The 11,285-nt window shown below is 36.6% G+C and overlaps 1 protein-coding gene and 1 long non-coding RNA gene across 3 annotated transcripts; one reads left to right on the top strand and one right to left on the bottom strand.

The window, feature by feature from the left end:
- Positions 1-301: 301 nt before the first annotated feature.
- On the bottom strand, positions 302-3,430 carry dmrta2 (DMRT-like family A2). 2 transcript variants are annotated; one of them, XM_051904382.1, is made up of 2 exons: positions 2,544-3,430; positions 302-1,975 (listed from the first exon to the last, which is right to left on the bottom strand). In XM_051904382.1, exons 1-2 carry the CDS (start codon positions 3,004-3,006, stop codon positions 1,122-1,124), a joined length of 1,317 nt encoding a protein of 438 aa, XP_051760342.1. In that variant the 5' UTR covers positions 3,007-3,430; the 3' UTR covers positions 302-1,121. The 2 variants fall into 2 exon arrangements, with proteins under 2 accessions (XP_051760342.1, XP_051760341.1); XM_051904381.1 differs by having other exon boundaries at positions 302-1,978; positions 2,544-3,429.
- Positions 3,431-3,792: 362 nt separating this feature from the next.
- On the top strand, positions 3,793-8,512 carry LOC127518063 (uncharacterized). The gene is made up of 2 exons (XR_007931449.1): positions 3,793-3,933; positions 6,067-8,512. It is a non-coding gene; the product is annotated as an uncharacterized LOC127518063 (long non-coding RNA).
- Positions 8,513-11,285: the final 2,773 nt, after the last annotated feature.

The following is an 11,285-nucleotide window of genomic DNA, read 5'->3' as shown; positions in this document are numbered from 1 at the left end:
CACTGCCGATACGACTGTAAAAAACTGTAGATATATTGTTCTAAAATTAATAACAATAACAAATTTTAAAATATGTAGCAATCGCTTTTTTTTTGAAAATATACCTATTTATGAGGTAAAAGTTGTAATCTATTATTAATTTTGTTAAACATTATTTGTTATTGTTGTTGTAGAAGTAATTATGAAATTGTTTATTATTGTTATAAAGTTGGTTAGCTATGCAAACGTGCTTTTAAATAGACCACAATGGGCCAAATAATAGAATATAAGAACTATTTTAATACACAAAACAAGCAAAGCATAAGAATAAAATAACATTTATTTTTTTGCAAAATTTACACAGAGAAATGTACACGTCCCAACGCAGCAATTTCATTCAACAAACAATCGTTTTACATCTTTTTTTTAGTTCCCTTTTGATGATTTTTTGAGAAAATGACTTTGACAAATATGACTTTATCATCAAGAAATGCAATATACATTATTTCCTCGTGTAACACAATATATCACTCACAAAGGGAACACAAATGTCTACTTGTAACCATATTGAATCCAAAAGAACTTCTGTCCTGTTGAATAAACATGGCACGATTTTACAGACACTGAGCAGAAAAAAGATGGAATAATAGACGTTCCACAATAACAATGATGCTATAGAATAGTCCCTTTTTTCAAAATGATGAAGCAAATTATTCTAGGAATTGCACTATTATCACACGGGGGCTTAATCCGTTTGGTAAATAATCTAAATGGATTGTAACAAACGTGAAGGATTTTAAAATACACAATTTATACATTACTTGAAAATACTATGGTTACTCTGCTAAAGGTCTAAAATAATTCACCTCCGGCTAAATTTGCGCTGAGGCAGTGTCAGTAACGCCATCTTGCAGTAAGATGAGTAAAACTACTTTAACCTTTACACGTAACCATTTTCTTTTTTGATAAATCACAAACTTCAAAGAAGCCACGACCACCAAACACATGTTTTTTTTCCTGGTGATTAAACTAGACATATTTTATATACAGAAACACGAGGCCCCCCGAGTCTTTAGGGATGAGGAATCTTCAGGCCTGAAGAAGACATTAAACACTTTTGTCTACATTTGGAAAACACTATCTCACTGTTTCTCTGGAGTGTTGTTGACCAGAGGACCGTACAGTCCATTGGTGTAGCTCTGATCTTTATGCAAGAGAGTCCTGTCTCTGATCAAGTCACTGAAGGCATAGTCCATTGGGGGCCTGAAGCCCAATGTTGGCATCAGACCTGTGGTGGAGTACGGAGCCATGAAGGCCAGGCCTCTGCTGTGAGCCGAATATGCCAGCCGGAGTGGGTTCAGGCCCAAATGTGTACTGAGAGGATACGTGCTCGGGTCGGAACCAAAGTGTGGCGCGTTGGGTTGCAGAGGAGAGAAGGCAGATCTGTTGCTGAGCGTCATGGTTCCAGGTAACACAGGCCGCGGGGTGGAGGACATGGGCGGCTGTACGCTCTGCAGCATCCGCTCCGCCGTCCAGGACTCCTCTGGGCCCTTGGCTTGACCGCTATTGTTGAGGATTTGCTCTATGGCCTGCACCACGTCTTTGCCGCATCCCTGGAGAACAAGCTCCAGGACGCTGCGCTTGTGGTTGGGGAAAACCCTCGTTAGGATGTCGATGGCGTTCATCTGTCGCGATGCTGTGGAGGAGGGCGAGGGCTCCTGCTCGTCTTTATCCGTATCCGAGCCGGAGTCTGAGCCCAGCGGACTGATGGAGCCTGGCGTCTCCTCGCCGTCTTTTAATGGTTTGGCTATCGGGGAACTCACGATGGACTCTCGGTCACCGTTTTCCGAACCCGAGCCGTGACGCATATCTGGAGACGACATTCCTGGAACGGATTCGGTGTCTGTGGATACGGACTTTCCAGCCGCTTGCTGTGGGGTCACCGATCCTGGTAAATGTGTCTTGGGGAACAACTCGAACTTTTGGATGTTTGATTCTGCTGAAATAGATTGATGTACGTCAGTAATTGCCATACACTAATATAGTTTTTTTTTTTTTTTTTTTCTTGGATTGTAAGTAGATGAAATTAATATTTATGAGAGTGAAAGGAATTAAATTTACACTAAAAATGCTGGGTTGTTTCAACCCAAAATTGGTTATTTAAAATTTTAATTTAAAAATTTAACCCAGCGGTTGGGTTTGTCCATTTTTGACCCCAATTTGGGTTAAAACAACCCAGCATTATTTAGATGAACCTACACAGTACATAACTACTTTTTATAAAGCATGTATACTGAAAATAAATATATATTTGAAAATAAATTTCAATGGCACTTAAGCACAGTAGGTTCTTATGTTGAATAGGTTCTTTGGATTTTCAAAAAGTTCTTAATGTTTCATTAAAAGTTCTTCAGATCAATTTATTGGGTTCTGTATAACACATGGCACTGCAAAAAAAAAAAAAAAAAAAAAAAAAAACATACATACAGAGATATATAAATTCTAATTGGAACCTTTATTTTAAAGAACTTATATATGCATACGAGTATAATTTATCCACCTACCAGAGTTTGATTCGTTGTTAACTGAGCCAAAGACCTCATAGTTTTGCCGGGGAGGTATGATGCCGTTGGCAGCGGCCAGAGCTAGACCCTCTGCTGTGCCGTAGAGTAGCTGGAGTTCTCGCGCCTCGTTCTCCTCCTGCGCCTGCTGTCTGCGGAGCGCAACCTGAGCTGCCATGACGCGCTGTCGCTCAGCGATCAGAGTGCATTTGGCACACATGCAGTCCTTCCATCTGCAGTAGCGCTTATGCCCCTTCAGGGCGGACACCACCCCGTGATTCCTGCACCGGGCGCACTTGGGCGTTCGTGGATACTTCTCCGTAGCGCGAAGCAACAGCGGCGGGCCTCTTAAGAGGTTACTGGCCATGGAAACCGGTATGGAGGCGGCAGCGGCCGCAGCAGCGGCGCCCGGATGAACCTGCGACCCTGCCTGGGAGGCGGGTGGCATCTCTGGACGAAGATCCATATTCTCCGAATCAACAAACAGTCGATCGATAGGTTAAAATACGTGCGCAACCGAAGCTTTCGATCGGAGGTGTTTCATAAGCATTAGGCAGAATCGATACACGGCGAATTTCTTCAGCTCAGCACTTGACGAAGAACACAGTCCGAATGCCAGTGTCCAAGAAGAGATCAGAAAATACTTGTGATTGCTTATGAAAGTCCGCTTTCCAGTGAGATCTTCAACTTGTTGCGCGCAGTCCACAAGCAGCCCAAAATAAAGTGTTTCTTTTAGAAATTAAACACAAATAAATCAATTTTTAAAACACAAAAATCCATTGAATGTAATGCGAAACTAACTTTAAACTCAATGATCAGCCGACAGTCTGAGAGAGCAGAGTTTGCTGCTGGAGCCAGTGTGAGACACTAACTTCCTCGAGAGATCTTCAGTGGATACAGATCCCTCTCGATCTATTGTTGCGCCCACGTTTTCATTAGACAAATTTGACAACAATGTGGCGCCTGTCATTGGCCAAAGGGGGAAGGAGCGATCTGATTGGCTTGTCTCTTTTTCAACTGTGTCCACCTGCGTTCTTTTCTCAAATAACAAGCATCACGCAGAGCTAAAACATAAAACTTTTATCATAAGAAATTATTTACTAAAATACAGGCAATGGATCCTGTAAGACAATGGACTATTGCTACTATAGCCTATATATTCTTTAAACGCGTTGTTGAACGATTTGGCATTAACTGCCGTTTAGTCAAAATAGCTGTCAAAAACTTGATCACGCGGGATTTTCGAGACTTCGAATAGCAAACAAATTTATTTTCTCTTTACAAATGAATTTTAGCCTAAATAAGTAACATATCTTTAACTTTTGAAAGACAAGATTTTGTTCTAAAGGTTTGCTGAAGAGCCAATGACGTCAATATCGATAAACGCAAAACGGTAAGTTGTCACGCTAGATTTTAAGTGCAATTCGATGTTTGTAATTGTTTACTGTAAACATTGTTTCGTCGTTTGAAAATGGCATTCATGTGTAGCATTAATTTAGAACTTAGCCTGAATTAAACAGGCTATACTGGACTCAAAAATGTTCAACGTATGCTTGGCATTTCTCATCGATTTAAACAGGACATAGTGATATTTGATTGTAGCTTAATTATGTGAGCTAAATTAAATTAACACTATGTATATGTACAGCTTGATTAATAAGGCTCACATGGTTTAACGCGATATAATAGCTGTGTAAGCCAGTCTTTGGAAGACTATCACTGTTTCTCTGTATTATTTGTCGAACATATATAATTAAAACACTATATTTCTCCTTGGCATCGTATTGTTTATTGTAAACGTTGTTCTTGTTGCTTCTTGTTTTTGATACATTTCATATCGACTATGACTATTTGATTATTTTTCAACGCTCTTCATAGCTACTTTTAAATGTCTAGTGATTGTTCAAAATACAAAAATCAAGAGAAAGTGCAATTAGCTAATATTGTTGTTATTAAATTATTATAGAATTAGACGTATTTTTATTGTATGTTTCGAAACGTTCAAGAAATAAAAGCGAGGATTATTTTTGTAAAACTAGCCAGGTTTTAAAACGCCAATGAGATTCTTTTAGCTTATTTTTGCAATGTTTTAATTTGTCTATTCGTAGGGTAGTTTTTGAAACGATAAACTTTTTTTTCCTTTACTTATTTATCCAATATTTTAAGATTAGGTTGTCATAATTCTAACATGCTTTATAAAGTATTTTGAAATACGCACTGAAGATTCCCACGTTTCTTCTAGCCTGATTACTGAATTTATTCCTATATTTCATTATTTAAGGGCTCATTGTACACTGTTCCATTTTTTATTTAAATAATTCAATGTTGTTCGCTTACATCTGCTAAAAAGCAACAGATTTGCAGCTGAATATCATTTCTTTTTCTTTCTGAATAATACAAAATCGCCAATTCATTTGTCAAAGAATTTAAAACAGCTTTTTTGTCATCTCTCGTTACGGTTCTCTTTGCTACCTGGACTTTGAATTTCACGCACTCTTCGATAAAGTGATGTGGGCCTGTACTGTTTCCCTGTCGCTCGGTTTCTTATTGTTTACACACTCAATCACAGTAAGCAAATGCCATCTGTCCCCCCGCCGCTCTCATCTGCACCTTTAATTACCCAACCAGCACACTAATAGAGACGATATTAAACTAAAGCTTTTTGACATTCAAAGTCATTATCTCGGCAGCGATCTCACGCGACTGAAAATAGACATCCCGAGATCATTACAAAACCGCAAGCAGGCGTTGATTGTTCATAAACTGAGAGATAATGAAAGCACAACTCCGGAACAATTGTGATCTTTGACAGATATGAAAAGTAAGCTGGTTTTGTGTCGATGGATAGCCATGCTATATAGCCACAACTTTCGGAATGTAACTAACACACACACACACAGAGAATAAAAAGTAACGATGTAGCCTATATATTATTACTCAATGCAAAATTTTAAAGTTAGAATGAGCATTTTTAAACATTGAAGCTCATTATATCACAATCTCAAACTTTGAGATTCACAATTAACTTGAACCCTAAAGCCAATACACTGATCTAAACAACCTATAATCTAAACGTTAATAACTTTTAAAATATCATAACAACCACAGAGCCAACTCTGATAGGAAAAACGGTTCTTCTCAAGACCAAGAAGTACTAAAAACCCCTTTATTTTTAAGATTGTAGGCTACATTTACTAATTCTGTTCATGCAGAACCTATATATTTTACGTAGTTTAAATAATGAATCCGGCCCTCTACACACTTTACTTGAAAAAGAAAACCTCTCCATTGAATGGGCGTCTCTGTGAATTCCAATTAAATGCCCCCGGGCAATTAAAACTGACTGTGGGCACTTAGGAAATTCAACATTCTTTCAACAGTTCATCAGACCTATGCATCAAAAACCCATACAAGGCTTTCACTCCCTTTAGAATCGGCACCGCTGACTGAGTTTTACACCTTTTTAAAGCGGCACAAAAGAGATGCTTGACCCGACATATGTAACAGCATGTCTCTGTTCCTCCAGCACCCCGGAGCGCTATTGTAAGGATCTTTCTCTCCGCTGATACCCGGCCGGAGCGCGGCTGGACCCGAACTGCCTCCCTGAGGAACTCCTGCTGGAATGGTTTGAGTGCGCAGAGCGCAGCAGAGGTTAGAGTAGCAGATAAAAAGGGGAATGAGGGTGCCGAGCGCGCGGTTTTTAGAAAAACCAGTGTATTTACACGCTTCATCTCGTCTCCAAGTCCTCATTAGGTTGTTAACCTCTTGTTCACATGAAAAGCTGCCGCGCCGCGCAGGACCCTTGAGCGCAGCAATGGCATTCCCCTAAAGGCACAGAACAAAGCGCTTAAAATAACTGCGTTAAAATAAGCTTTTATTGGCTTACTCGGGATGGACGCTTGATGAGGTTTGCTATTTATTTAAAAATATATTTTTCATAATTGTTTATTTAGCCTATAAGTATTAATTTTGTAATTATTCCATTTATTTGTCCGTGAACGTTTTTAATCCATGCAATTAACCAAATAACCAGGCCTAGGTATATCATTTGGTGGGAAATAGTTCCTATAGAGGATATTACAAAACAAGTTTATTTAATCTGCGTAAAAGACAAAATGAAACGGAGCTGTCTACTTAATTTCAAATCTTAATGCAATCTGTTGGTGGGTAAATACTATTTAGCCTATAATATTCTGGTCTTTTCTTTTTCTTCATACACTCTAAAAAAAATGCTGGGTTAAAAACAACCCAATTTGAAAATGGACAAACCCAGCGATTGGACTGTTTTAACCCAGTGGTTGGGTTAAATGTTTGCCCAACCTGCTGCACTGTAAAAAAAAAAAAAAAAAAAGGGATTGTTGGTTTAACGTAAAAATGTAAGTTACCTGGTTGCCTTAACAAATTTGAGTTAATACAATGAAGGCGATTGGTTTAATCAACAGAAACTCAAAATTATCTAAACTACATTAATAATTGAAGTTGATTTGGGTAGTTTTATTTAACTCAACCATTGTTTAAAAATAACTGTTTGCTTAAAATGAACCCAAAATAGGTTGGAAATTAACATTTATTAATATGTTTAATAAATAAACATTTACTAATAAGTTTAATTAACAATAATTAAACAAAATTTATTAAATGATTTTGTTTCCAATGTTTTGGGGACATTTTAAGCCAGTCATATAGTAATTTTACAACAATAGTTGGGTTCAATAAAACTGCCCAGCACGTTGGGCAAACATTTAACCCAACCACTGGGTTAAAACAACCCAATCGCTGGGTTTGTCCATTTTCAACCCAACTTGGGTTTTTTAACCCAGGATTTTTTTTTTAGAGTGTAAGATGAGAAATAACTTTATCAAGGCGTCCTAATGTAACACGCCATTTTAAAAATAATAAAAAAAACAACATATTACTGTAATCTTGCTGTAGCCTATAGACGCACTTCCACTTTTTACACCAAGGATGCACAAACGCCGATCATGACAGATGAAATGATGCGAGTGTGTGTTCAGGCAGCAGCCAATTAAAATGCGGCCTCCATCCCTCCACATCTGCCTCCCTTTACAAACGAATCAAACAGAAAAGCAGGAACCCAGTGAAAGAGCGCTCATTGAGATCACAGATGGAGTATAGGTTTTTGCAAGAAATTTGAGAAACACCATTGTCCCAAATCCAAACTCAATGTGGTCCCTCACAATGGTTCGGGCTTTGAGCTGCGCCGACTCAATTGGCCTTGTTTTTTAAACTTGAAGTGTTGAGCACAAAGACCGGCCTCCTAAATGTCACAACCGCTCCAAGTGGGGCTCTGCAGCGCGATGCTGTCTAAAAAAAGGAAAAAGAACACAATTATGAAGCAATAATTACTCTGCTTCTCTTCGCACGCCACTGCGTCTATTCAGACCCCTTTAGCCCCATTTAATGCTTTATCCTCGTCCACGATAATCCGAATACCACAGCTTTATTATTTTTTCTTCTCCCTTGCAGAATTTTCTTATGAGACGGGAGTGGGAAACGGGGCTTGTGCTAACCTGGACAATGGCCGTGTCAACTTACTTTCTGGACAACTTTTTAATATCGAAAGATTAATGCTCAGTGTCACCGCGGCAAGCTGCTGAACACTACGTGAAATATTTAATAAAGGCACCCGTTTTACCTTTTCTGCAAGTAGGCCTAGAAAACTATTATTTGGCACAGTTCATTTTACTCACAGAAATAAATTAATCAAGTAGTGTCTTAATTTAAATTGTGAAAAGTGAAAATTCTGATAGGCTATCGCATTTTTTTTAGACCACGTGTCAAATCTGGTGAATGCTGACAATGTCGTCAACGACAACACCACCGATAAACAAATACATCAATTTTGAATATGCCTATTGATATTATTAATACAGCTCTGGTAAAAGTATAAAACACATCTTTGACATCTTTATTCAATGCAAAAAAAAAAAACAAAAAAAAAAAAAGTAAAATAGCTTGAAAAAATAGAGTTTATGGTATTATCCTAAAGATTTACCTCCCTTTGCTTTGCTGAGTAAAATATTTTTGAAGGACAGCTGACGTCTTAATGTTTATTTATAAATATTCATAAGATATACTATAAAAACATCAGTCAATTCATATTTCTGGACGTTGTTTGTCTATCAGGGCATTTGATTCACTGGAAAATATGGTACAAAAAATAAAGTACTATTTCTGATGCCAGAGTGTAAATATTATTTTTGGGGTTGAAACTTTGATACTTCAAATGCCAGTTAGTACTAGAAAGCCTACATTTGTAATTTACTAAGATCTAATCATTTTTATTCTACAATCTAGACCTCATTAAAATACTGTATATAACTAAATAAAAAAAAAATAAAAAATAATGACATTTCTCAGCCTGCTGCTCTCATGCCACTGCTCATTTCTTTCATAACCAATAACCTATCAGAGACTCAAACCTTTTCAATTCAATTGTTCTTAAAAAGCAGTACTGACTACAGCAATCTTTATTAAAACAACAAATTGAACACATAAATATCAAATAAATGTGTGATTTTTTTTAGTTCTTAGGAAAAAGTGCAAACTAGAATTTTAACAATGCATTAAAGAGGGGAAGAGATACTCTGGCAAATTGAATTAAATTAATTAGAAAGACACAAATTAAAAAAAAAAAAAAAAAAAGTTAATCGGTTTAAAACTAGAAAACTACTTTGGGGGAAAACAAAATAAGCAAAAAAAGTTTTCCTAATTGAAGAATCATCCATATACAGTCAAAAAGTAAGCTCCATCTGCATAATTGTCAGATCTCAATATTTAAAGAAAGTAAAACTCTATTGAAAACTCTTGGAGATCTGTCAGGATGACTGAAGTATTTCTTTTGGTAGCAGCCAATAAAACTATTTCTGTTCACACCAACCCCTCCCGCCTCACTCACTCCATCCGCACACAATGCCCACCACAAATGAGCCCCTTTTTCGGGCGACTCTTTAAGCCGCATAGATTCTGTTTCTCTAGCGTCTCTGAGAAAGTAAACTTTGAGTGACCCTCCAGGTTAGTTTAGTCTGGGATTTCAGCATCGTTGGGTGAGTGGATGCTGTGGGATCAGGAGCTGCTTCAAAGAAGAGATCACTTGCGTCAAGAATTCTCTTCTCTCACCAAGGGCCAGCAGCATTCTTGACCCTTAAAGACTAGTCAAACATTATTGAACGCTTCCCTTTTGTTATTGAAGAATCGAGTCACCACCTGATGTTGCCAGAGGAGAATCTGTGTCACAGGAAGCCACAAAATTACTATTGTCCGTAAGTAGAGAGTTTGGGATCAAACCATGGTGGCATTGGAAAATCGGATCAATGTCAATGATTGAGATGTCACAGGTCTGACAAGTGATCAGAAAAAGAAAAATCACATCATAATATCAAGTGCAAAACTAAAAACTAAATATCTTTAATAAACCTTTTAATATATATATATATATATATATATATATATATATGGGTCAATGACGTGACAGATCTTTTTTTTTTTTCGCCTTAATAATAAAAAACAAAGATTTGACATCCAAAGTATGTAAGGTAGTACACCGAGATCTCTTTTATTGAATCCAAAAGGTTTTAATAATATTTTGCTACATATAAAGGTATTTTAAAGATTTTGAAGTGTCAAAAGGTCATTTGGTTTAACCATCTAAAGGCCAATACAGCCATTTCATTTGTGATTAAAATATCTTAAAATGTAATAAATGTATATATTCTTTATTCTGGCATGATTTTATAACATCATATATCAACATAGTGCAAAATGGTATTAAAATTATGTGAGGAAGTCGTTGCTTTGTTATGAGAAAGAATTTCCAGAAAAATGAATTTCATTGATGTCATTCGGTGTAACCAATATAAAGGGACCATTTTGGAACAAGTTATGCGGTCAATATCATGTGACAGGATGTGACATCATTCAGACACCTGTAAAGGACCACATGGTCATGAAGCAAACTAACTCTCTCTTAACTATTTGAAAAATTCATGTTTTCACTTGCTCATATGCATGTCCCAAAACATGAGGTCATTCAGTACAACCGCTATAAAACATGGAAAATGTTGTAATATTTTAAAAACTTGTACTAAATATAAAATGTTTGATTGTCCTTTTGTTTGCTAGCTAGCAAGCTAACTAGCTAGATATCAACCTGTTAGCATTGTTTGAAAATATCGTCATTTGGTACAACCAGAAGTGTCATTCGGTAAAACCGAAATTTTGGTTAAACTGAATGACTTTTTTGGTCACAAATTTTGTCCATCTTGTAAATGACAAAAGCAGTGTTAATTGATTATAAAAACCACATAATCTCATTGTTAACACTTAATAAAACTTCAAAATTAATTATATCTCCATTAGGTTTTTTACACTTTTAAAAACCTTATTCGTCAATGACCCATATATAGTTTTATTCTACCTTTTGTCTATTTTGAAATATTATATATATATATACACACACACACACACATGAATACATAAATACATACATATACCTACATATTCATCCATCCATCATTTACATAATAAATCTCAAACAAATGGCAATAAAAATGCCATATTATTTATAAAATATTTATATAAAGTCTAAAGGCTAATAACATACATTTCCAAACTACCACACAAAATGAGTGGAAAAACAATTAAAGTCCTCTGATTCAGGATTTTTTCCCCCTTCAAACAGGAGGATTACTGTTTCAATTGTGGGAATTATTGCACTCTTCTCAT

Source organism: Ctenopharyngodon idella, chromosome 8 (assembly GCF_019924925.1).
Source record: "Ctenopharyngodon idella isolate HZGC_01 chromosome 8, HZGC01, whole genome shotgun sequence".
Taxonomy (NCBI): Eukaryota; Metazoa; Chordata; class Actinopteri; order Cypriniformes; family Xenocyprididae; genus Ctenopharyngodon; species Ctenopharyngodon idella.
The sequence above is the reverse complement of the archived record's forward strand: the minus strand, read 5'-3'. Positions and strand labels throughout refer to the sequence as shown.